Genomic DNA, 27,556 nt, shown 5'->3' on the forward strand with positions numbered 1-27,556 from the left:
ATTATTATTTCTCTCTCCTAAAAATAATTTGTATATTTAAAATGACAGGTATGTTTTGGTTGAGACTCTAAAGTAGCAATGCAAAATAGAATTTTCTATAGTGATTCAAATATTTAATTAAGGTGGACCAGAGTGGAGCTCATGATTTCTATATCCATACTAATTTTTTCTAATTATCCTATCATTTACTGCAGTGTCAAAAATCTCTAGCTTTGATTCTGGAGTCATCATTTGTCCTGTTAATTCTATCAGTGTTTGTTTGACATATTTAGAACCTCTATTATTAAATTTAGGTATACTTAAAGCTCTTTTTTTTAATTTTTCTAGTGAATTGCTCTTTTTATCATTTTGAAGTGTCCCTACTTAATTCCTTATAGCTTTTCTGTCTTGAAATCTGTTTTGTTTACATTATGACAGTTACTCATGTTTTTTTTAAATTAGTGTCTGCATGGTATATATTCTTTTACTTGAAACCTATCTTTGTTTTTTAATTTAAGTTGCATTTCTTGTTGATGTGCATACTTGGGTCTTGCTTTTTTTTTCAGTGTGACAATTGGTATGTTTCCACTTTTGACTACTATTTTGCCTTTTTGCTTCATTTATTTTCTTGCCTTTTTCTGTCTTCATTTACATTAGTAGATTTTTATGTGCATACATACATATAGATGTATGTACACACACATAAATTCCATTGTAATCCCTCTGTTGTTTTCTTAGTTGTAAGTCTCTTTAATTTTTTTTAAATGGTTGTACTATTGGTTATAGTATACTCCTTAACTTATAACAATTAACTTACAGTTAATGTTGTTCCATTACACATAAAATGAAAAGATGGCAAAAGTATAGTTTAATTTACCACCTATTACCTTATATACTATTTTAAGTAATTCCATTGATAGCACAGGGGCATATATTATAAACCTCACAATGAACTGTCAAACTTTTGCTTTAAACAATTGTATGTTATAGTCTTTTCTGTGTACTCATATTGATCATTTTTAATATTTTCCATTTCTTGTAAACTTACAAACTGAAAATTGTCTTTTAGCATTTTTTTTTGCACTGTGCATATCTGCATTCAACAATTTTGTATTAATTTATCTGAAGACATCTTTATTTTTGAAGGTTATTTTTGCTTAGTATAATATTCTGAGTTACAAGGTTTTTTTCCCTTCTCCTTTCATTCTTTTAAAACTATCAATCCAATAAAATTGGCTTCTATTGTTTCAGAACAGAAGTCAGCTGTTATTTGCAATATTGTTACCCTGTCTGTAAAGTGTCTTTTTGTGGCTCCTTTGAAGACTTTTCATATCTTTGGCCCCTAGCAGTTTGACTATGATGCACTTAAGTGTAACTTAAAGAAATTTGTGTGCATTATTTCTTTAAATACCTTTTTCTGCACATTCTCACTTTCTCCTCTCCTTCTGGGAGTCCCATTACATGTTAGTTAGTCTGATTTTATTTAGTAGGTCAGCAAGGTGCTGTGCATTTGGAAAAAAAGATTATTTTTCTCAGATTGGATATTATTTCAATATCTGGGCCTTTTGTCAATTTCTATTGCTATATTTGCTTTATTCACTTTTTTCTATTCTCATGTCAGTAAGTTTTCAGTTGTATACTATATATTGATTCATTGTAGAGACTCAGGATTCTATTATCTTTCTCAGAAGAGAGATGATTTTTGGTCTGGGAAGCATTTAACTTGACTAGACTTCAGCTTCAGTCTCTTACTCTAGCAGTCGTTAACATCTGAAATCTAGGCTTATTATTTTGTCTCATTAATGCTTTTCTCTGAAGTCTTCCTGGTACTCACATAGTTCATAGGTCAGCCAACAATTTGGAGTTTTAACATAGACTTGGTGTTTCCTTCCTCTGAGATTCTCCTGTATCTGAAATTTACCCCTTTATCACCATTCTGGCAGTCTTGAACTCTGTACTCTGACTTTTTAAACCAATAAGAATGTGGCTTTCTGTATAAGCTCTAGGCACCTCATGTTGAATGTATTTGGCTTAATATAGTAATTTTATTCCATTCAAAATCTCAAAGGAGACTGGAGGTGGGGATTTGGGGAACTTGACATTTCATTTAGTTTTCCTTTCAGATTGTTATTTTGGAAGGTATAAAAAATTCTGGAAGCATTGATTGCTTTTGTAGTTACCAAAACTTAAAAAACTGAGTTAAAATATTCTTGTGATGGCGCAGATATCTATATATCATTGAAATGGAACTTTAGGTTTTGAAATAGTGTGTGACAGCTTACCCAAACATCTGTGTGTATGCATATGTGCTTACACCACACACACACACACACACACACATACACAAGTACACACACAAGTATCTACCTGGAAATTCAAAATATACTAAATTCCTATATATAGATAGATCCCTTTCAAATCAGCAGAGAAAGATGGGTACTTTAATTGTTTTGGGAAAGTTGTCTCTTCATTTTGGAAAAATAGACTATACAAAAATAAATAACATAGATTCAAATTAAAATATTGTTTAAAGAATACTAATAAAACATAAAGTATTTTTAAGGAAATTATTTTTATAGCCCTAAAGTTTATTTTATTTTAATTTTATTTTATTTTTTAATTTAAATGTTATTTTTATATTCCCCATACAATTACAACCCCCTTATTTTGACCCCAATCTCTCCTTTCCCCACCCCACACCCCCCATAGAGTGTCTCTGGTTCATAGTTGTTTGTTGATTTTGATATCTTCTTTCTTATAGTTATTCTTTTTTCTGGTTCCTTATTTAAGTTTTCTAGATTCCTGCTATGAGTGAGACCATCCTGTGTTTTTCTTTTTCTTTCTGGCTTATTTCGCTGGGCATGATCCCTTCCAGCGCCATCCATGTTGCTGCAAATTGCATGTGTTTATCTTTTTTGAATGCTGAGTAATATCCCATGGTGTATATGTACCACATCTTCTTGATCCAGTCATCTATTTTTGGGCATTTGGGTTGTTTCCAAAGCTTAGGATAGCCCTAAAGTTTTAAGGTCTTTCAATGTTTCTTTATTTAAAAATTTTTCACATTGAAATGGTTTCAAAATTTCTACTAAGAATTTTCCTATATATTTTCACTAGGATTCATAAATGTTATAGAGCTATAATATAGATATTAAAATCAAGAAAACTAACATTAACAGAAATTAGTAACTGTTGACGTTACTTATACATCTCTAATTTTCTTGTCAACCCGGTTGTTCTCACCAACCCAGACCTATGATCCTGGATGTTGAATTTAATTGCTGTGTTTCCTTAGCCTATTAATCTGTAAGAGTCTCTCAGTCTTTGTCCTTCATGACTGAGACATTTTTGGAGAATACAGGCCAGTTACTTTGTAGAACATCTCTCAATGTGTACTTATCTAATGTTTCTTCATGATAAAAATTGAGATTTTGCATCACTACAAGAAAAACATAAGGGTGATGGATGTTGTGCCCTTCTCAGTTCATCATATCAGTTGATACCTGATGTCTACATCAGAAGCCTTTTAAAGGATGACATAAAACTAGGAAACATAAAGATTGCCCTGACCAAATAAACATTACATTTCATTATGGCAAAATATATCATAATAAAAAATACAAATAGAACTGTAATAGAAATGACTCCAGGCAAATGGCTGTGAGAGCGAGCTCATAGGTTGGTGGGAGTCTAAACTGATAAAGAGTTTTTTCTATCTGAAGGATGTTCTGTCGGTCAGTGCATATCAAGATTTAGAATGAGTATCACCTTTAATCTCAGAAGTCCTGTTTTAAGAATTTAATTTAAGGACAGTTAGGATAGTGTAACTACAGTCATGTGTTGCTTAAAGACATTTCAGTGAATGATAAATGACACTGGGCCCAATAGACTAGGTGTATAGTATGCTATACCATCTCAGTTTTTGTAATTGCACTCTATGACATTCACACAATGACAAAATCACCTAATGATGCATCATATCCCTATTGTTAAGTGACACATCTCTGTATAACTGTAGTATTTGGTGTGAAAAACATACTTCACAAATGTACAAAACACCCTAGCAGAATTGCTTATAATATGGAAGATTTGGAAACAAATATTTAACAAAAGAAATGTGGGTAAATAAATTATTCCACAGAATGGAGTAATATGCACTCATAAATGAATAAGGTAGCTTTCATGGAAAATTGTCATCATCACTTACAGAACAATGCTTACTATATGATCCCATTTGTGTATGCTCAAGGATTGTAATCTTAGAAAAGTATAAAATCACCTAAGAATTTATGCACCAGGCTATCAACTGTGACCATCTCTCTGGGGGTAGTTTTGTAGGGATACTTATGTGTTCTTCACATTATTTGAAAATTTTGTAATACTCATCTATTATCAGCATGTAGAAAATAGAGTCTCTGCAGTGTACACAGTAGCTGAGGAGCTGAGCTCTTCCAGGAAGCCTCTTGTAAACTGCTGCAGTGAAGCCCCAAGGTTGCCATCCTGTGGCTCCTGAGTTGTGTTTAGTGATGTTTGAACTCTCTTAATTTAAGCCCAGAAAGACTTGTCTTGATAAACAGTGTAGTAACAGGTACATCATATTTTATTAATGATTATATTGCTCAGTAACCTCAGGAATAAACTCACCCCAGCATCATCCATTTAAAAATTCTGTCGTATTTTGGCTAATGACATTTATTTTATAAGGTATAACTGTGAAATTGGGCAGCATTCATTTTCAGTCATGGTAAATTTGTGCTTTAACTTTTTTCCCCTATCCAGAGAATGTCTTTCTATCCTGAATGTAATTCAGAACAAAAAAGTTGAACAACAGTTTTTCTATGAATTTGAAGGGGGTGTCAAGCTTGGAATAGGGGCCTTTAATTTGGTAAGTAGAAAATTATAAAGCTACCAGAATCTTTTTTTAAAAGAACCTAAAGTTTTGAAGAATCTAAGTGCCTTCTGTACTGCATTTGACCCTCTGCCCGGGTTTGACTAACAAGGAATTAGAGTGGGGTCAGCTTTCCTGTGTTGTGATCCACTAGGGCTGTCCTCAGCACACACTGTGAAGTTCTGCACATGCTCAGACTAGTTTGTAGTACAGTCGGGTGTCGTAGCACTGTCCATGGATGGTAATGTTCTGGATAACACAGAGCTTGGGATCCAGTTCCATTTCCACAACAAAAATATTATTGCTATTCCATATACTTTGACATTTGTATACACTATATAATAATCACCACCAAAAGTGTAGTTTTGATCCCATTTACCCACTTCAGCCACACCCCAAACCCCTTCTCCACTGTTAACCTACCCATCTCTTCTCTGTGTCTTAGTTTGTTTTTGTTTCATTTTGTTAGCTTATTTGCTTGCTCTCTTTGTATTCTCTGATGACTTAAATCATAAGATATTTTAAAAAACACAGGATTTCCTTTCATCATTTTGTCAGACATGCATAGAGCCGGCATCTCCTGAAGTGTTGCCTTCCCAGCACTTCCTCACTCCACATAAAAGGAACAAATATTTTAGAGCATGCCGAAAAGACCTTTTTTTAATATTTATTTTTAAGGTTCTTTATCTTAGCTATATGAAATTAATTCATAAGTAATGAGTATAATATGTACAGCAAGTGGTTGCAACATATCTAGTAGTTTAAGGTTGGTTCTAATTTTTCTGTTACTGAAAGTGAAATTTTTTTTTATTTGCATATTTTTTACAATGTTTGATTTCTCCTCTCAGGCAGTAATTTTATGGGAATACACCTGAGAGGAGAACGCATACAAACATACATTGTACTGAAATGAACAATGCTGTAAAATATATATATAGAAGTAAATATTTAAAAAAATACTGCCACCAAGACACCCATGAACTGTTTGAAAGTGAAATTTTAAATTGTTTGGTGTAGACCATTTATCTATAGATAGATATATTAATAAATCAGTACTCTTGTGTGTTTTTTTTTTCCTTTTACAGATGCTGTCTCTTTTACCAGCACGGATTATCAGGCTACTAGAATTTATAGGATTTTCTGGAAATAGGGTACAAATTTAATTTTATCTTAATTTTGACAGGGAAGTTATTTATTAACAATTATTGAATATGTTGGTAATGGAAAATGTTCCAATAACTAGCATGACAATTCTTGACAATCTTCTTTGCAGTATAATAAAGAACTTTTGATCTTTGATCACATTTTTCAGGAACTAGAGATGGTTTTTCTATTGAAAGTATTTTGTTACCTAAACTCTGGGATTAAAAACTATGTTTTGTTTTTTTTTTTTTTTTTTAAAAACTATGTTTTGTAATATTGCTGCTTGCTAGATCTTTATTACTCTTGTGTGACTAAAATATGCTTCCTTATCATTTTTTTGCTACCTCAGAATGCTCTGTGAAACCATCAAATTAGGTTAGATTTCCATGTCCAACATTTTATGATTTTCATGGATCAAATATTATTGCAGTATTTTGGGTTTTCTTTTAAACCCCTTCGTTTTACACTATAAAGCCTGGAAATTTGTTTTCCATGAGTTTTATTCATTGTATTTCTGTGTTGTGGTTTTTGTAGTATATAACATTTATTAATGATAACACTCAATATGCTTTTTATAGGGTCGCCTTACTGTAAAAGCTATCCCTATTAGTCAAGAGAGCAGGCTTTGGGAAATGTCTGAGAATAAGTACAAGAAGTACTTAATTTTACCTCTGTTTATGCTACCCTCTGAGTTTCTCATAAGCTATAATGTATTTATGATGCTATCTTAATAATCTATCGATTCAGATTCTGCATTTCATGGTGACCCGTCTCCTCGACCTTTCACCTTCCATTTTATTCCTTCAGTGGTTCTGAATTTCCTCCTGAATAAAAGTCCAAACTATAGCATGAACTCCAGGGCTCCATAACTTGATTCTTGCCAGTGTTTCCAGCCTTATTACCCATATTTCCCTTCTCTCACAGACCCCCAGACCCCACTGAACCGGGGAATTACCCCACACAGGCCTTCCCTGTGCTTTTCTGTTTTTGTGCCTTTGCTGGTGTTTTTTTAGATGTCCTTCCCAGCCAGCATCCTCCCAAACAACATCTCCAACCACCAGGTTTGAGATAAATGTCATCTATTCCACAAAGATTTCACTTATCCTCTCCCAGTGAAACCCAAGTCCTCCCAACACTCAGAATCTTTTATTTATCTTTTTTATGACACTTACGTATTCTAAAGAAACTGTGTGATTATAATTTCTCTAATGGAAATATCTTTGAAAACATAGAACTGTATTTTTTCATATCCACCATAGTCCCTTGTTTTAATAAATTGACATTTTTTATCAGAGACATACACAATTTTTATGAAACAAGCATTGCCTTTTTCTCTCCCTAGAATCACTTGATAAGGGAATTTATGAGATCAATGTTAATTTAAAGTGTAAAGTTTGTTTCTAATGAGGTGTTATAAGTAAGCTATTGAAAAATATATCCCTTCTCCATGGGGGATGGAGCTCTGTGAACTGGCGTTGTAAAGTGTCTGAGTATGATTTGTTGATCGTGCTCTGCTCATTCTAAAATTCTTTTAATTCCCATAGGAACTGGGCCTCCTGCAGTTACAGGAAGGTGCATCAGGAATGAGCATGCGGTCTCCACTGTGCTGCTTAACTATACTAGCTTTTCATACTTATATCTCCCTAATACTTGGTAAGGACTGCATTGCTTTTTATGTCTTTTAAAATTGACTGCCTTTTATCTGAGTAAATAAGAGTTTAGAAGACTCAGTATGAGCACCTAGTATATATCTGTTTACTTTTTATTTTTTGAATAAAGATGAAAGTGACATTTGTCATAACAACATTTGATAGCAGAGGTGGAGGGTTTCTTTCATTGAATATTTTAAAATCTGTTCTAAGCTAAAATATTTTTATAAAGCTTGTTTATGGTGATCTACTTTAGCATATTCATATTAAATTTCTTTTCTCATAGAAAAAGAAAATTTTGATTGAAATAAGTTAATACTGTTTTAAGACCACAGATTCCACTTACGGATCTATACCAACCAACCCTGTTCTTAGACTTAGTTTTAGGCTTTTTAAAATGAAAGTCATGGAACTTGTGTTTATTTTATTCCCCAAATGTAAAAATGATAAAATAATAATTTTCATCTTTTCCATGAAGGGGTCTTTGATATATGTTAATGAAATTTAGAGAAGTAGCTGCAAATACCTACCATGTTTCATGAAGACTGAGGCTTTTCCTTTGACTTCTAGGTACAGGAGAAGTGAATGTTGTGGAAGCAGAGAATCTCCTTGCGCCCTTCCTCCAGCAGTTTCCAAATGTATGCTTGCGATTTCAAGTGTATGTTGCAACCATAGTCAGTCAGTCAGCATTAACAGTTGACCACTCTGTTTTCTTCCTTTCTCCACAGGGCTCACTCATGTTGTTTTATCACGCCCGGATACAGCTGCTAAAAGGGAATGTGGAAGAGGTAATTAACTTAGGGGGCATTATGGGGCAGAGGGGTGTTATCTATGTGGTGGAGTTGCAGCCATTTAACATAAGTAAATTCAGCTCTATGCTGAAAGAAAAAATGTAATTAAAATGTCGAAGTTTAATTTTGTGTATGCATTCTGTTACATAATAGATTATTCAATATAGTCTTCATGACACATAAACTACATGAGACAATTCAAGATAGAATATATAAAATACAAGTGGGCAACATAAGGGTTTTTTAAAAAACTTAGAGTATTGACAATGTCTGCATTACCTATGACATTAGAATCTAGTCCTACATAAGATACAAGCCCATTGTACTACATGTGCATTCCTTATCAGAGGAAATCATTCCCTAATACTCTTGGTGAAGAGTGAAGAACCTTTCATATAAATATACCCATAACTTTCTTCTATATAAGTGGGGTCAAACATGTATTTTTCTGATTTTTTTTCTTTTACTTACATTTTGGATCTCTTTCTAGGTAAGTATCTCTAGAGCTCCCTCATAATTTTTATATGTATGTACTCCTTTGATTATCCATGAGTTAGATATACCATATATACTACTACGGTACTCTCTGTTAATAAGACATAGCTACTATGAACAATGCTGTTTTAAACATTATGGCTGTATTTTGTGAATGGTTGTATTTATATATAAGATAGATTCTGATAACTAGGATTTCTGGGTCAAAGATACTTTTGATAAATTCTGAAAAATTGCCCTCCTAACTTAAGATTATTCCAGTTTAAACTCTGCAAGAGAATACTTATTTTTCATGCTCTTTGCCACATCTGGGCATTATTTTTCTGTTTTATTTTTGCAAATATTATGGCCGAGAAATAATAATCCAATTTTTAAATAAGTATTTTCCAGTTTAAAAATTTCTTCATATGCATATTTGTCACTTTTTCTCTGATTTGCCAGTTTGTATCTTTGTCAATATTTCCATTGTCTTTTTAAGGCTTTTAAAAAATATGATAAGGCTTAATCCTTTTTAATGATGTAAATAGTAAGAGATCCTCATGGTCTGCCCTTCACCTTTAACTTTAAGGTATGTTTTTATACTTAAGGGACTTCTGTATTTTATCTCTTAACTTGGAAAGTAACTTCACTACTCCCATGTTATAAAATTCCATAGTCCCCTCGTGAAGTTAAACGAAGGGGCAGAACTTAACTGTATCACGGCATGTAAGGAAAGGAACATATCATCATGTTGAATGGTTTAACAAGTGATGATTTTGTTCTTTTTGTACAAAGTGTTTTATGTATTTTTCCATTAGGTTATTATCTCCTTGTCTAATATCTGGATGATCAGCTTTATGCAATTGACTTATAGGCACAAGAGACATTTCGAAAATGCATTTCAGCTCAAGAAGAGTGGAAACAGTTTCACCATCTCTGTTACTGGGAGCTGATGTGGATTCATGTATACCAACAAAACTGGATGGAGGCGTATTACTATTCAGATCTGCTTTGCAAAGAGAGTAAATGGTCTAAGGTAAGGTGTAGTATTTTCATTAATGTCATCTGTTTAATATTAATTTGCCAGGATGATTTCAGACTTTTGGTCATAGTATGACATTAACACAGTTTTCCCAACCTGAGATCCATCAAAAGAAGATATATGCATTAAGTGTCTACTGTTTACATATAAGCATTGTCCTCAGCATTATGTGTTTTGAAAGGCATCCAGAGTTCTTTTCTTTTTTTTTTTTAAATATTAAATTTTATTTTTATATTCCCCCATACAATTGCAAACACCCCATTCTGACCCCAATCCTTCCCCTCCCGCCCTCCACCCCCCAAAAAGTGTCTCTGGTTCATAGTTTTTTGTTGATTTTGATTTTCACTTTCTTATATTCATTTTCCTGGTCCCTTATTTAAGTTTTCTAGATTCCTGCTATGAGTGAGACCGGATGGTCTCACTCAGAGTTCTTTTCAACAAAGAGGCTTTACCTCTGACTTACCTTTAAAAGTTATTAGATATCAATTGTTCTGATAATTTTTTGTAGTCTTTTGATGCCCTGATGACTAAACTTTTTCATAATAATCAAAATGATTTCTGAATCATCTATGAGAAGTTGGTAGATGAGATAATGATCTCTTGTTCACCCTGTCCACTTTCTCACACATGTATGCTGTAGCCTAAACTCGTACACTAGGAAAATGGTTAAAATTAAGTGAAAAGTGTTATTATTTCTTTGATTCCTCTTAAATATTATATCTAGAAAACTTGTGGGTCCTTCCTGATTTGCAAGATAGAAGTGTCATTTATCCAGGGATATTTTATAACTAGCTGCTATTCTTTTGTTCTCAAGGCAACATATGTGTTCTTGAAAGCTGCAATTTTGAGTATGCTTCCAGAGGAGGATGTTGAATCCACTAAAGAGAATATCATAACTTTATTCAGGTAAGTACAATGCTATTTCTATACCAAAGATATCGAATGTATAAAGGAGCACAGAAATATCTCTGGAGATCAGGGCAGGGTGGAGAGTACTTGAAATCATTATTTCCAGAAAGTGGGACAGTGAGGTGGTGAGAGAAACAGAGTAGGGGGCATAAAAGGCAGTACATGGTCCCACCTGAAGTTGGTACTGGCAAATTTATAATGAGACCAGTCTGTTCTCAGTGCAGGTGCAGGGAAGATGGACACTGAGCTTCGTTCAGTGCCTGATTTTTGCCAGATGAGTGCAGCAGGTAGGCAATAGAAATGGGAGTTTAGGAAACAGGCCATAGCATGCAGAAGTAAAGAAAAGGGCATTCTAAACAGGAGTGTCTACAGAGAGGGGGAATAAGGAGACTGCTGGATTGGGAGAAACTTGGAAAGCAAGTGGACCAGAATCTTAGTAGAATAGCCAAGTTAAAATGAAGGTGACGGTGTTAAAAGGGTGGTGTGCTTGAATTTGTGCTCTAAGATAGAAAAGTTGTGATGATGAAGTGCTCTAAGATATAACTGTAGAGGTGGATAGTCATAAGAGAAAGGAGGCAATGACCATTGGAAATGAGGAAGTTAAGGTATGGAGAATCCCTTCCACAGTCCTCAAACATAATAGATGGCAAAACCTTTTAAATGAAATACTGTATTCTGTGACCCCATGTCTTAGCAAAGCCCTCAGACTGTTGGAACAAATTGAAGGTAGGACCAGGACCAATTTTTATCTTTTTAAAAGATCTTAAAGAAAAATGTATACTACCTGTTAGATTAACATTAGTAGAAACCATGGTATAATAAATGCCACTTCTTACTGGTGAAATGCATTTCCTCATTTCACACAACCAGCAACTGATGGAATGTTAAGATACACTGAAGTTTTTAAAATCCTGTGGGGTAAATAAAGTGTCAGCCTTTTTCCACCTTCCTGCCCAGGGCTGAGAGGCGTGGGCATGGGGCACTGCCTATGATTGTGGAAACCAGGGTGCAGGCAGGGAGCATGGGCCTGCACATGTGTAAATTCAGGCACTAGTGCCTAGAGGAGAGGGATAAAGGCAGAGGTGGCAGCATAGCGAAGAGGACCACTCGGAGGTGGGACCACAAGATGAAAACGCCAGACAGAGAGGCGAGAAAGCACGAAGATTTGCTGGGGGCTGTGACATTTGGTTGCTGCCAGTCTCCTGGCCCCGTCTGGCCTGCCCAGCCTTTCCTGCTGCCCATCCTGCCTGCCTGCTTGCTTGCAGGTTTGTCCTTAGATAGCCCTTGATTTTCTTGACTTTAGAATAAATTTCCTCCTTATCAATATAATTTCTGTGAAACATGAAACCAATCTTAAGGGATAAGAAAGGTTGAGGTTTGCTGTATGATACCATCTAAGCTGTTGGGACAGGATGAAGAGAGTCTCCCAGAAGAACATTGGGATACTGATTTTTAGGTGATATGGTTTCATGTTCAACACAGGCTGCTGACCCCTTCCCTCAAGACCTGCCTCACATTTCACTGCCTCACATTTCTCTGCCTCAGCAGAATGCCCAGTTTAAAATCCCCAAATTGTACCCAAAATAATGATCACAGACTTATACTGGGTTACTTCTCCTGTTTCATCTTATTTGTTTCTTCAGTGCTATAACTGATATTTCCCTTAATTCTTTTGATCCTGTTTGATCCATTTGCAAAATCACAGATAAGAAAGTGCTCCAGAAATACCATGTCTCTCCATTCCTGCTTTCATTTTTATGCATTTGTGATTTCACTACTGAAATTCCTTAGAATTTTTGAGAGGAAGTTTGTAAACCTGACTATTTCTAAAATCACCTATATATACTTGGGAATGATTTCTTGAGTTATACATTAACTGGCAGCTATCTTTTGAGCTGTATTATTCTATAGATCTTTGTCACATTTGCATGTGGTCTCAGAAAATGTGCCATTATTATACCCTCTTCCTTCTCTCTGAGGATCTACAATGTAAGTCAATACTTTGGACTCTTTTTTTGCTTATTTATGAAAATCACCAGTTTTATATCTAAATTTCCCGGGCCATGTTTGACAGATTAAAATATTCGATGAGTTAGCTAGAAATATGTGACCACTCAAGTGGTCCCTAAACTTGAGTTTGCATCAGAATCACTTGGCAGCCTCATTCAATCCAGATCACTGCATCTAGTCCTAGAGTTGCCAATTCAGGAGGTTTGGGCTAGGGTCTGAAAGTTTGCATTTAGAACAGGTTTCCAGGTGATGTTGATGTGTGGCATAAAGAATGTCTGTGTTCTACTAACCTTTCCGTGGGCCTCTTTGCAGGCAGGTAGATGGCTTGAAGCAGAGAATTGCTGGGAAATCGATCCCTACTGAGAAGTTTGCTGTGAGGAAGTCTCGTCGTTACTCTGCCTCCTTACCTGCACCTGTGAAACTCACCTTGCCTGCCCTGGTATGCCTTACTGTTTGTGTTCTAGAAAAAAAAAGACTATTCATAGCAACAGGGAGCACATCTAACTTGTGAAGTGTAGTTCACTCAAAAGCCATTGTAAGTGTGTTTGTAAGGTGAACATTTATAAAGAAATTATCAATAATTAAATGATAATAGTTATGTTTTAGACTAGTTGATATGTTCTAGGCATTATAATAAAAGTCATTCTTGAAAATACATCATTTGCTTCTTATAGGAACTCTGAGAAAGTAGTTTTTTCTTTGTAGCCCCATTTAAACAAGGGATTTCAGACAGAGGTAGATGAGTTGACTTAATTGAAGTTGAGTTGAATTATAATGCAAGCCATGGATGTAACTTTAAATTTTCTAGGATCCACATTAAAAATCAAAAGGTGGGCTATTGAAAAGTAAAAAGAAGCATAGATGTATTTTAAGCATTTTTACCTTCTATTTTGTTTATCCCAGTATATGTACAGTTTGTCATTTCAACATGTAATTGGTACAAATGCACTAATGAAATATCTCACATTCCTTTACATTGTACTGATTCCTTGAAATCTGCTATGTTTTATTCTCAGAGCACTCTTGGTTTGGACTGGCCAAGTGGCTAGTGGCTGTGGTATTCTAGCACTGCTAGAGAGATCTCCCATTCTTGGTTATGCCAGTTGGTTTAGACTTCATGAAAAGCATGACTCAACATAAAATTTTCTTAATGAAGACTTCTTTAGGAAGCACTGAATATATCAAATTACCTTGACTCCTGGGGCCTCTCATTTATTGTATGTAGCCAGCACAGCAACACCTTTTAGTGCAGCTCACATATGTGGTCCTTCCTTTGGGTTTTCCTGATTTGTTTTGTTTTGTATTCCAGAGTTTACTTAATTATTTCCATTTGACAGTTGTTCCCAGTTTTTATTATTGCAAACATGCTACAAGGAATATTCCTTTATATTCCTCTTTTTGTAGATGGGCATGTAATTCTTTGAGAGACAGTTGTAGGAATGGAATTCCTGGTTGAAAGAATTTTCAGTTGCTGTCTACATAGCCTGTACCAATTTAAATTTCCACCAGTAATATTTCACTGTTTAATTTGTATTTCTCTATTGGCATTATTGAACATCTTTTCAGGTGTTTATTTGTTTTTTATTTCTTTTTTTTTATTGAAATTACTTAGTCTGAACACCAAGATTGTGACTGCAAAAATGTTGTTTCCATCGAGTCAGGTCATCAATCATTTTCTTCTTTTTTTTCAAAGATTTATTTATTTATTTATACATACAAGCACTGGGTACAATCAGAAGCACAGGAGGGTGAGAGAATTCACCAGAGCCAAAGCGGGGAGCAGAGCAGGCAGAAGGACCAAAGTACACTGCTGAGGGGAGCAGTGGGCGGCAGGAGAGGTCTGTGCCCCATGTGGGACCCTCCTCCGGTGGCCGGGGAGCAGCCGGGGATCGAATTGGCACTGCAGAGGCTGCGGGCAGCTTCGCAACCCAGCGCTCAACCGCTGCGCCACCGGGGAGGCCCTGTTTTTCATTTCTTATACAAATTGTTGTTCATGTCCTCCCTAATTTTTTGTTGGGTTGCTTATTGCTTTATCATTGACTTAGAAGAGCTTCTTATCCATTCTATGAGAAAGAAACTACAGCCCTGACGGGTGTCAGGTAGGAACTAGCCTGTACCTTGTGCCTAGGCCCAAGTATTCTCTTATTTGAGAAAAATAGCTCCTGAGAAACAGCATCAGACTAGATTCTCCTGTATCTGTGATGGAACAAGACAAAAATGTGATCACTCTGTAATCATGTCTGAGCACAGATTTAAAAAAACATTCAAATCTTGCAAATCACAAAACCAGCCAACCCTGCACTGCACCCCTCTTCCCATATAAGGTGAGAGTCTGCTGCTGCTTCTCTGATTCCAGCGCTGACTCATTTCTATCAAGTGACTTGTGCTAGGAAAGATTTTCTTGTTATGTCATAGAACTTTCCTGAAAAATGTCCAGAGCATCATAACCCTTTCTCTGCTCTGGAACTGAGATATTCATGTATATATAGCTGTATCCTGCCTTGATTATTAAGGGTCTTGAGGAAGATTATTTCACTGTACTTCTTTCTCCTGATACAGAATTGACTTGAGGTAACTAAGAATTTTACCAAAATCTTATTTTTCATAAAATCTCAGATATGAACTTCTTCTGATGAAGTAGTCCATCAATAAAAGCAAAATTAAAAAATATTATCAGTTAAGAGATGTTTCATTAATTATTGCATTGAGCTTTGATGCTATTAACAACAAGCAGCTCTTAGATGTAAAATAAAAGGGATGGTGATGTGATCTTAGTTTTCAGTAACATAAAGTAAAGGTGACCTTGCCACTTCTCAAATGTATCTTTATTTACACTGCTTCCCTGGAAGAGACTTTTCAAAGAATATCTTCATCATATTTTAAAATTCATTTATTTCCAAGAAGATACTAATTATTCTGCTTATTTAATATCTTTCAAAATATGAACTGCACTACCAGGAAGACTAGAAAAATATTTTCAAGCAAGAGCACTTTTGCTTTTGGTCCAAAAAAAATTCTCATCTGTTAGCCCATTAAATGTGATTTGCAATGAGAAATCATTAGCTTACATTTTCAGGGGCTGTCATTCAGCCATATGGCCTTTAAATAAATGCATTTTTTTCTTTGTATATTGGATTGCATTAGTGGACTGTCACATATTTTTAATGGTGTAAAGGAACTTGAGCCCAGTAAAATATTTCCTATGTTCATTTACAGTGATATTCTTAGAAACATTTTATGTAAACAACTGGCTGATACTTTGAAACGTTCCCTTTACTGAAAAGTGACAACAAAATGGTACATAAATTGTTCATAGTATCAGTTAAAATATTTTATATCCATTTCTTTATTTGTATTCTGTTATCTTCAAAAGGATTGAATATAGTACTTAGTAGATATTTGTAAATGAATGAGTAAATTTTCAGCAAAAATATTTATATGTCAAATTATTTCACAGTATAAAAGACAAAAGAAATATTACAATAAAATGAGAGAAGGGGAAATTATATCACTCAACTCCCAATGAAGAAAGCTAATGAACGTGCTCTCTAAATGTTTTCTTGAGATCCCTAGCAACGGAGGGAAAACACATATATGTAGTTTGTCATCATGAAGGACACTGAATAACCTCATGTAATTGCAAATTTCTTTCTCATTAGGAAATGATGTATGTCTGGAATGGTTTTCCAATAGTGAGCAAAAGAAAAGACCTTTCTGAAAATCTGTTGGTAACTGTTGAAAAGGCTGAGGCAGCTTTACAAAATGACAGTAAGTATGAACACTAAGAGCCCAGAAATCATTACCATAACCACTCTCCTGTCCTCTGCCTGTGCACATCTGCCTGTGTTCATCTGTGCGCAGCATGAGGACAAATGAGCTTAAGCTGAGGGTGGGGGGTGACCACAATGGAAATGAAGGGAGGAACTATACGTGCTGTAACATGACATCAGTCTAAGAGAAAGAAAGTCCACAGAAGTCTTCATGTTATGTGATTCCATTAATATTAGATATTGGGAATGGTCTAAAAGTTTAAAATATACAGAAAGTAGATCAGGGCTGCCCAGGGATGGGAGAGCTTAGTGTGTGTGATTGCTAAAAAATATGGCATTTCTTTTTTAGTGATGAAAATGACATAAGATTTACAAAATGAAATTATGTAATTATGGCAGTGGTTGCACAACTCTGTAATATATTCAAGAACAGTGCATTGTATACTCTAAGTGGGTGAATTTTATGGTATGTGAATTATATCTTACTAAAGTTGTTAGCAAAAATAAAAGATGATAGGAGAAAGTTCAGTAGCCTAAGGAAATTGAGCACTTTTTTTGATTTTAGTTTTTCATCACTTCCTTTACTCTCTGGTGATTTTATAGACATAGAGAATTTAAGTTGAAATCTTACCACAGACCATTACTTTTCCTCATTATTTTTGGTGTACTAGCAGCTCCTCTCCAGCTTTCTAGAAGGGCCATTTCCTGGAATCAGCTGGCGTACTTGAAGGATAGTCGTGATCTGGGCTCCGAGTCCCAGCTGTGGGCTGCATCATTCTGGCCTCGGGTTTCTTTATGATGGGAGCAGTGTTGGACCAGATGATGTCCAAAGTTTTCTTGCTCCGACATTTTCTAATGCTGCAGTCTTAATAGAGGCTTTATCTTTTGATAAACTCTGCCATAATGGTAGCCTTTTCATGTTCCATACCAGCCCCCAAATCACAGGTATTATGCCAAGATAGTCCTGTAATATGTTCTAACCACAGGTGTAAAATGAAAACTTCTGTGGTGATTAACATGGTAAAGGGCATAAAAATTCAGGAATAGTCAGGGAAAATTACAGCAGCTAATTCATTTACTTAACTGGAAAAAGATGGGCACTGAAGGAGCCTTGGCTCCATCCTTAGTATACGCTTCCCGTGGGAATGAAATTCCTGAGTATGTCTCTAGGCATGAGGACCTCACCTAATCCTTTGTGTGCTTCGAGCTACATTATGATACTGAACTGTTCGATGAGATTTCTCTTTACAATTACCTTAAAAAATTAGAGACATAAAAAAGTCACCCATGTTTTTCTGCTACTATAACACCATTAATTTAGAGTTTAATGTGTTGTATCTAGCATTATCTGTATAATCACAGCATCCCTGGACATATACTGGCCTAGTTTTTTCATTTATATCATAAATTTTTTTATTGAGGTATAATTGATGTATACTATTATATTAGATTCAGTATACAACATAATAATTCAATATTTGTATAGATTGTGAAATGATCATAATAAAGTTAATTAGCATCTGTTACCACACACTGATTTTTTTCTTATTATAGAGCTTTCAAAGTCTTAATTAGCAACTTTCAGATATGCAATACAATGTTATTAGCTATAGTCACTATGATGTACATTACAGCTCCATGATTTAATTATTTTATAGCTAGAAAATTATACCTTTTGACATCATGTACCCATTTTGCCCACCCTCTAGCCTGTCTCTGTAACCACCAACCTATTTTCTTATCTATGAGATTTTTTCTTTGTTATTGTTTTTATTTTATTTAGATTCCACCTATTAGTGAGACCATATGTTCTTTGTCTTTCTCTGACTTACTTCATTTACTAAAATGTCTTCAAGGTCCACTCATGGTGTAAAAATGGCAAGATGTCATTCTTTTTTATGACTGAATAATACTGCATTGTGCATCTATGCCAAATTTTTTTTGTATGTTCATCCATTGATAGATTCTTGTTTTTTCCATATCTAGGCTACTGTAACTAATGATACAGTGATTGTAGATATGTAAATATCTTTTCAAGTTAGTGTTTTTGTTTTCTTTGGATAAATAGAAGAGGAAATGCTGGATCAAGAGGTAGCTCTATTTTTAATCATAAACTTTTAAATTGATGCTAACTAGACTTTTATAATAATTTCAAAAGCTTTATAGCAGACCACAAATAATTAATCATCCCTTTCAGTATCGTTGGGCATTTAAGCTACTTTCCATATTTTTTTTTTTAAGATTTTTTTTTTTTTTCATTTATACAAGCACTGGGTACTGTCAGAAGCGCGGGAGAGTGAGAGAATTCACCAGAGCTGGGAACAGAACAGGCAGACTTGACGAAGTACACTGCTAAGGGGGAGCAGCGGGCAGGGCAGGAGAGGTCTGCTCGCCATGTGGGACCCTCACCAGCGGCCGGGGATCGAACCAGCGCTGCAGAGGTTTCAGGCAGCTTAGCAGCCCAGCGCTCAACCGCTGTGCCACTGGGGAGGTCCTACTTTCCATATTTAACATAATTCTAGCTTTAGATTTCCATTATAAGGAGAAAAAATATAAAGGAATGAAAGCCTAATCAGTGGACTTCTTACCTGCTAACAAGCTAAAAGTTTTTGGCTGTATAGCTGTAGAATCAAATCGAACAGACCCTTTCACATGTCCCTAATTAGTCACCTTGCAGATAAAAACCAGAGGTCTTAGGAAGATCACATGATGGAATATTCTACTGTACTATTGCAAAACAGTTACATACAAAGCTCATCTGTGGTTGGAGGTGATTATATAGACAATTTGCTCTGTGGACTTTTAGCACTTTCTTTGTGTTTATTGTAGAGGTTCCATCACTAACATATTTTTACATTGATTCTGTTAGTACAGTTATGACAAACTTCTTTACTTTTTTTTCACAATTATCTTTTTAATTTTTTTAATAAAAATTAAATATTTTATTTTTTTCCCAAATTTTTTGCTTTTATTTTTTCTTTGCTGTTTTTGCTTTATCTTTTTAATTTTTAATTGTGATAAAATGCTTGCATATAAAACTTGCCACATTAACCATTTTTAACTGTGCAGTTCAGGAAGTATTAAGTGTATTAACATGGATACATAATCTGTGTTTAGAACTTTTTCATACTCATTAAAAAATAACCCCCATTTCTTCTATCTCTGGTGACCATCATTCTATTTCTAGTCTAGGCATCTAATATAAGTGAAATTATACATTATTTGTCTTCTTGTGACTAGTTTACACTTAGCATAATATCCTCAAGGTTCATCTATGTTGTAGCACGTGCAAAATTTCCTCCTCTTTTTTTCACTAAAGGCCGAATAACACTCCACTGTATTATGTACCACATTTTGTTTAGCCATTCATCTGTTGATACTGTATCTATTGATGTATCTAATGTTACTGATACTATTGATATTGTATTTGGGGAGTTTCTACTTTTTGGTTATTGTGAATAATACTATGAATATGGATATGCAGATATTGTTTGAGATCCTGCTTAAGTTTTTTTTTTAAAGCTACATGCCCAAAAGTGGAATTACTGGATTATATGGCATTACTATTTTTAGTTTTTTGAGAAATTATACTGTTTTCTTTACAGTGACTGCACCATTTTATTTTCCCAGTGATAGTGCACAAGGGTTCCAGTTTTTCCACACTCCTGCCAATACTTGTAGTTTTCTGTTGTTTTTTTTTTTATAGTAGCCATTGTAATGAGTACAAGGTAAACTTTACTATTCTTATTGTAAAATAATTTCAAAAAGGAAAAATATTTCCTTTTAAGTATAAAGAGCACATCATCTTGAAACTTAAAACTACTTGAAAGTTCATATAAAAATGAGACTTCACAAAACACTTCTATAAAATCCATTTGGGCTTTGAACGAATTTACTAGTATTCATTTGTTTTCAACTCAATTTGGTCATTTTTCATTGAGTTGCTTATTTGAACACTCATATTTTCCATATTAGGTACAGAATTCTGACAGGTAAAGAAAGCATTGTTCCTATTCTTGATTATCTGTAATTACAACCCACATATCCACAAACTAAATGGAATAATGAAGATGTTTTCAAACAATGGATTTGCAAAAACTGGTAGTTAAAGGCAAATCTCTCTTTTTTAAAGCAAAACATTTAATAGGGTATTTTTCCTCCAGGAAAATAGGCCATTTCCCCCCTCTGTTTTCTATCGAAGGTAAGAGTTTCGGTTTAATAGAATTTTGAATGTCCATCCCCTGTAGTACAGATCGATAGGTACCACCAGAGAGGGGTGTGGTAGCCTATATCAGAACATCTTGACATTTTCAAGAACCATTGGGTTTTTCTATCTGAGCACGCTTTCCATTCCCTACCCCTAAGTTTATTTTGTCCCTCCACTGGTTGTGAGGAAATTTAAAGTAGTCATGTATGCATCAGGCTGTGTATATAAAATGCAAAAGAAGTTTACAGAACCAGGCTGCTCTCTCCAGCTAGTCCTTTCCTTATAGTGACATATTGAGATGATATACTGTATAGAGATATTTAAACATGCTAGGAGGACATGAAACAGACAGACACACCATATTTTGTACAGTTCTGTCTTTGTATGTTTCCTCCAAGATAAAAAAAAAAAAAAGCTTCTTTTCTGAAGATCACCTTTGCCAGATGTTGTACAAGAAATTTATGATTATTTCTTCCAGGTTCATTGTTTTGTGTAGTAAAATTACCCAGGCCGCCTCCCTCTGGCTGTTATAATCCTGTAGTAATTTAGCTCCTGTCCTTCACAATCGGAAAATTCCAAAACTGTTTAAAGGAATGAAGTTGTAAACCTGAGGGGACTAAGCCCCTTTCTCCCCACCCTTCAATTTAGGAATTGGATCTGTTTTTGCTTCTCTTAACTTTGCCAAGTGTCTCTCAGGTAAAATAGAAGATATAATTGATGTTCTCTCTGACAATGCCATATTTATGAAAGGCTGGTCATTGATAAAGGGTAGAATTCTGATTAGAGATATGAAAACACTTGGTAATAAGCCTGGGGTCATTGTTGGTGTTAATCCCAGCAGCTGGGATTGCATTTGAAATCTAGCTAAATTACACATGTAGCCAGAAGTTACTACTGCAGTTCTATTTGAACTATTTGTTGTATTTTATTTGCTCAGTGAAATTATATGGCAAACATCAGAGTTACATAAAAGGGAAGTGTCACTTACATAAGGCTTTCACTTTCTAAATCTATTTCCCAATTTTTCCTTTGGTGCATTTCAACTAGCTTCTAAAAAATTCTATGTAGATATTTTTATAGTTTGGGCTTCAAACTTTCTTCCACCCCGCCTACCCTCCATTACATTATTAACTTCAGCGGATCTTTTGTGATGAAAATCTACTTTGGCAGCACTGTTGCGTAATGCTCTTGGAATGTAAAATGGAAGCTGTGTTGAAATATTCATCCATGAACTCACTGCTGAGGTCGAGGATTATGACACAGCATTCATATTTTCAAGGAAAATAATCATCTGACAGATAAGTGCTCTGTCAGCTGAGGAAAGAATAGTTTTGCTTTCTAAGGTTTTTGAGGAATGTGGTTATTTTTAATTCATTTTCCACATCTTTAGCTCATGATCTAAATAAAAGTCAAGTGTAGCTTTACTGGTACTTTAACTTTCCTTGGACTTTTGTCTGTCCTCAGCAAAATCATTTACTGAGCACCAGAATGGTGTGGTAACATAATGGTTATAAAATGCTCCACAGTGCAATAGAATGCATAAAGACCATACTAAAATCTCCCATCCATTCTGGACCCTAAGACCTTTTGTTCTAAGCCTGAAAAGATTCTGCATCCTGAATGTGTGTTTCAGTGAACAATCCCGATGGATAGATTTTTTTTTTTTTTGGTAGAAAAGTGGTCCTTAAGCAATAGGAAAGGTAATGTGGTATTGATATCTGTTAGTTTCTTGGTGAATAATCTACCAGAGATTTAAAGTGAGAGATGAATGTTGGCTGTTTTCAGCACATAGAAGCAAAGTGAACCCCCTTCTAGTTAGCTAGGTAGCATCGTTAACTTTCCATAGGCAACCAATTTACCAACTAAAACAACAGCATGTGTTAATGGTGTTTTCTGAGGTTTGTACTGAAAGCAGGAGGATTTCAATGTGAGGGACTCCCAGGGCCTCATTAATTTGGTTTTCTTCTCCTCCCCACCTGTGTTGTCACAGCCTGATATGTATAAATTATCAGTCTACCTCACAGTGTCTTCTGAGTTGTGTATAACTTGCAAACCCCCCAAATTCAAAAACAGGAGATGTGGAGTAGCTACCTTTGTCGGATAGCTATCGCACATACTATGGTTCCTTCTGTTTAATATTCTACAGCCTTGGGCAGTAGAAGGCAAGAAGTCATTTTCAAAAAGGAAAAAGTGGTGAAAGAAAATTCTTTACATTAGCCCCAAGCAGGTAGAAGTTTGTGGGGATTTAGGTACCTTGCATAGACTTCAGAACCATTTTGTCTAATTTTATGAGATAATTTTCCCCCTAAAAGAACGTAACCTGGGAGGATTGATTAGTTGTAAACATAATGATCTGGAGAGGGCATTCTACTTCCTGAATTTTTAATGGGTAGAGGGCCATCTGCTTCTCCATATGGAAGTGTTATCCTCTGCTGCATGAAGCCAACACAGTGAGAAGCCAGAACCATAGGAGGGGGCAGCCTTCTTGCTCCTGATGGCTTTCCCTTTTATAGAATTAATAAAGCTCTTCCTTTAGAGTTCAGGTTTCCCTGCTGTTATATCTCACATCACAGACTCAGCATAGGCACACCTGAAAAGTTTTATAAGTGGATAGAGCGAACTCCTTACTAAAATGGTGTATTAATGTACGAAAGTCAGTATTCTTTTCATTTAAAATATTTTCATTGCATTTTATTTAGTGAAGCATAACAAATCCCAAAAACATTTTCCTTAATTTTAAATGATTCTTCTGAAACCTAATCACTTTTAGTTTTTCTCTTAATTAGGAATTTTACAAGTATTTTTCTTTTGGTGTGTGATCTTTGTTTCTTTCATTTTAAGACCTCAATGACTACTCTGTAGATGACGAATGCCTGGTGAAGCTGCTGAAAGGATGCTGTCTGAAGAACTTACAACGACCTCTGCAAGCAGAATTGTGTTTCAATCATGTTATCCAAAGGTGAAAACAGTGAATTCAACATTATGGTTTTTAGGGAGTTACTCTAAGAAAGTAATGCTTTTATCTCCCACTGCAAACCTTTTAATTGGTGTTACCAAAAAGAGAATCCAGGATGTTCTCTTTATTCTTTGAGGAGAAAATTATAATCTAAGTGGAACATGGCTTTATGTATTTCCACTTGGTGTTTAAAGGTGACTCAAATACTAATTTCATCGTTCGATTAACAGTGTGTATCTAGACTTGGTAGTTGTTCTGCTGAAACAAACACAGTGTATCTAGACTTATGGTGATGTCTTTGTTTTGACTGACACATTTGCCCATTCATTTATTCCACAGATATTTGAGCTCCTACTCTGAGCCAGAGACTGTGCTGGGCCGTAGAGATTCAAAGTAGTGATCCTTTGTCAGATGAAAGGCGCTTCATGTACTCTGTAACTGCTTCCCTCTCGGCAAAGGGCATTTCTTCTTAACGTAAATGAGTGGTGTTCTTGATTGTTTTTACAAAGCAGGAATGATACTGTCCTCTCTTTTGCTAAACAGAACAGTCAAGATTCTGATTTCTGACCTCTTTTCTGACATTGCAAATTCAGATATCTGCGGGATCCAGACAAGTAGCCTTACTGAGTGGTGGCAGGACTAGGGGTTGGTGGACACTGTAGGTTTGGGAGAAGCATGTTCTCTCTAAAGAGCAGCCACTCCTTAGCTCTAAGTGATGATTGCTTTCTAGGATGTCACTTAGTTACAAAAATCCTTACAATTTTGCATGAAAAAACTGGAATATTGATTTTATATTAAAAAATCTCCTGATTTTCAAATATTGGGTCAAATAGTTTGAAAACATTGAAGCAGAATAGGGTGCAGGCACAGACTGTCAGTTGACACTCTCTGTTCCATATCATGAGCCTTTCTACTCATGGCCCCTGATCCCCTTCTTTCTGATAAATGATGAGAATGTAGGAGGACTGTTGTCCTTATAAGAAGAGGAAAGAGATTATGTCTATTTCCCAAATAGTAATTTACCGTCTTTAGTAAACATGTTAAAGAAATACCCATTGAATTCTATTTCATCAGTGTTCTTATGAGGATCAGAGGATGACCCATTTGTGCTATTTGTTGGGTTTGTTGTATTTCATGGTGAATCGTTTGTTTCTGTGCTTTATTTTGGATGATCATTTCACCTTCAGTGGGGTTTATCTTGAGACACATATGAGGCTCGGATTGCCCAAGAGTCTTTCTCTCAAATGATTTTGTTTTTATTTCTGCCTGGTGACCCAAAGGCTTTTCTAATCCATGCCCACTTTCACATTAGTTTCATTGCTTAGAGGCTCCTAGATCATTTGGGTGATGTAAATTTGAATTGCAAGTTCTTGTGAAATCAGAATTATTCCTTATGAGTTTCCGAAGAAAAGAGGTTTTTTTTTTTCCTGACTGCCCTGTATTCTTTCTATGCCTGTAAGTGGGTTTTTCTGATTTGCCCTTCAAGGGGCTTTCTAGAGAGCTTAGCTTTCTAGAGAGGTTTCAGGTCCCTGGTTTGCGTGGCTGTGTGGCCCCAGGCCTTAGCTCCTGCACTGACACTGAGACACAGAGTTCTGGGCAGTTTGGATTGAAGAAGAGCCCATCACTATTTTGGCATCATCCTGCACACAGCAGGTTGTTTTTGGGTTTTGTTTGTTTCCATTCTAGCTCTGATTTTGGACTTGACATTATTTCTTATGTTCTTGTGTACTGAGCTATGCATTTGAAATATATCATCTATATTGTATTTTTTTTCAGTGCTTCTAGTTGCTTTGTGGCCAGAGTTTTCATAATATTGGTAAAAACAGAAATGGTCACTATTTATCTTGATTTTTTTAAAAAGATTTATTTATTTATGCATACAAGAGCTGGGGTACAGGCCAGAGATGAGGGGGGTGGGGGGTGAGAGTATCCGTCAGAGACAGAGCGGGGAGCAGAACAGGTAGACTGACTGAAACTTACTGCTGAGGGGAGCAGTGGGCGAGACAGGAGAGGTCTGCTGTGCCATGTGGGTAGCTCCCTGGCTGACCGGGGATTGAACTTGTGTTGTAGAGGCTGTGGATTGCTTCACAGTGCAGTGCTTAACCCCTTGCACCACCAGGGAGGCCCTTGATCTTTTTTTTTTTAAAAAAGATTTATTTATTTATTTATACAAGCACTGGGTATAGTCAGAAGCACGGGAGGGTGAGAGGATTCACCAGAGCGGGGAGCAGAGCAGGCAGCCTGACAAAGTACACTGCTGAGGGGAGCAGCGGGCGGCAGGAGAGGTCTGCGCACCATTTGAGACCTTCGCCTGGCGGCCCGGGATCAAACCGGTGCTGCAGAGGCTGCGGGCAGCTTCATAACCCAGTGCTCAACCGCTGCGCCACCGTGGAGGCCCCCTTGATCTTTTTTTAAAGCATTGTAAGACTTAATGATATGAACCTCAGTTAAAAAAAATAATTTTCTTTTTTTCTAAGTAGTCATTTCCTGAACACATTCATATTCATAGAGTGGCCCTATCCTCTCCAGGTTTCATCTTGGAAGATTTCCATGCTCTCATTTACCTAGGGGACAGCAAACTATCCTCAGTGCTAGATTCAGATTAAGGAATAAATAAAGGATTGCTATATTAAAATATACTATTTATTACCATAACTCATTAGATTCTTTGACTACATGATGACATTTTCTCTCTTAAGGGGCTTAGTGCTACATCCATCTGTTTTCTGATGGGTGTTATGTTTCTTCTGCCTTATGGACTTCATTGTTTTTCATTCACTCTTTTAGTGAAAAGCTACTGAAGTATGACCACTACCTAGTGCCATTTACCCTGTTTGAGTTGGCGTGTTTGTACAAAAGCCAAGGGGAAATCGACAAGGCCACAAAGGTCCTGGAGACTGCAAGGTAAGTGACGATGGAAGCTTTTCCTGGATGCTGTGGAGTCAGGGATGTCAAGACCATTTTAACAACGGGCAGCAATATACACCTGCAAGTTAAAACACAACTAAAAATGTTAGAAAAAAATGTTACCTTTGCTAAATTATGCTTGGTTTCTACTCATAGCTTTTACTGTAATTGTGCTGTCCCCAACCTCCTCAGTGCCTGTCTCTGTGACTATTTAATAGATAATATCATCTTGAGCATCCATGTGACAGCTCTTTAACCTACTCTCTTCTATATTAGAGGTCAGCAGACCTTTTTTGTAAAGGGTTAGATAGAATTTTTGGTTTTAGGGTATAAGGTCTCCATTGCAACTACTCGATGGTATGGAAAGCAAGCATAGAAGCCTAATTTCTTGGAAGAATCACAGATTTGAAGAGGATGACAGAAATGGGAAAGTGGTGATCTGGTATACTAAGGAATTTTGACATCACAATTTTATTGTTATTGTGTTTAGAAACAACTACAAAGATTACTCAATGGAGTCCAGACTACACTTCAGACTTCAAGCAGCTCTGCACCTCTGGAAAAAACCTTCCTCAGATTGACCAGAATGTGAAGGACACACCAACATCTACTATAGATTAGACCTTGTATTACAAGTGGAAACGTGAATCTTGTGAATGAGAGATAAAGAAAATTCCCTAATTTTATTGTCAATATTTTCTATCATCTCTGTGGTTTACTGTTGGTCTACATAAATGTTTTTCCCTCCTATGGAATGATACTGTCTAGAAAATTCTTATATTTTGCTTCTCCAAAATGTTGGAGAGTAAAGAAGTCTTTTAAGGGACTCAC

At 35.7% G+C, this 27,556-nt stretch overlaps 1 protein-coding gene across 5 annotated transcripts in view; it reads left to right on the plus strand.

Moving 5' to 3' along the window:
- The window catches only part of TTC39B (tetratricopeptide repeat domain 39B), a gene marked incomplete at both ends in the record, with an annotated part of 106,217 nt that extends 78,911 nt beyond the window's left edge, over positions 1-27,306 (plus strand). For all 5 annotated transcript variants that reach the window (XM_084236590.1, XM_084236591.1, XM_084236592.1 and 2 more), the window contains 12 exons: positions 4,759-4,864; positions 5,953-6,018; positions 7,555-7,663; positions 8,230-8,297; positions 8,388-8,447; positions 9,799-9,960; positions 10,781-10,872; positions 13,198-13,324; positions 16,545-16,653; positions 23,704-23,821; positions 26,606-26,722; positions 27,216-27,306. In XM_084236590.1, coding sequence (XP_084092716.1) covers positions 4,759-4,864; positions 5,953-6,018; positions 7,555-7,663; positions 8,230-8,297; positions 8,388-8,447; positions 9,799-9,960; positions 10,781-10,872; positions 13,198-13,324; positions 16,545-16,653; positions 23,704-23,821; positions 26,606-26,722; positions 27,216-27,306 — 1,225 coding nt within the window. The remainder of the gene's footprint in view (positions 1-4,758; positions 4,865-5,952; positions 6,019-7,554; positions 7,664-8,229; positions 8,298-8,387; positions 8,448-9,798; positions 9,961-10,780; positions 10,873-13,197; positions 13,325-16,544; positions 16,654-23,703; positions 23,822-26,605; positions 26,723-27,215) is intronic.
- Between the last annotated feature and the right edge of the window lie 250 nt (positions 27,307-27,556).

This window comes from Talpa europaea (assembly GCF_964194135.1).
Source record: "Talpa europaea genome assembly, chromosome: 7".
NCBI classification, from domain to species: Eukaryota; Metazoa; Chordata; class Mammalia; order Eulipotyphla; family Talpidae; genus Talpa; species Talpa europaea.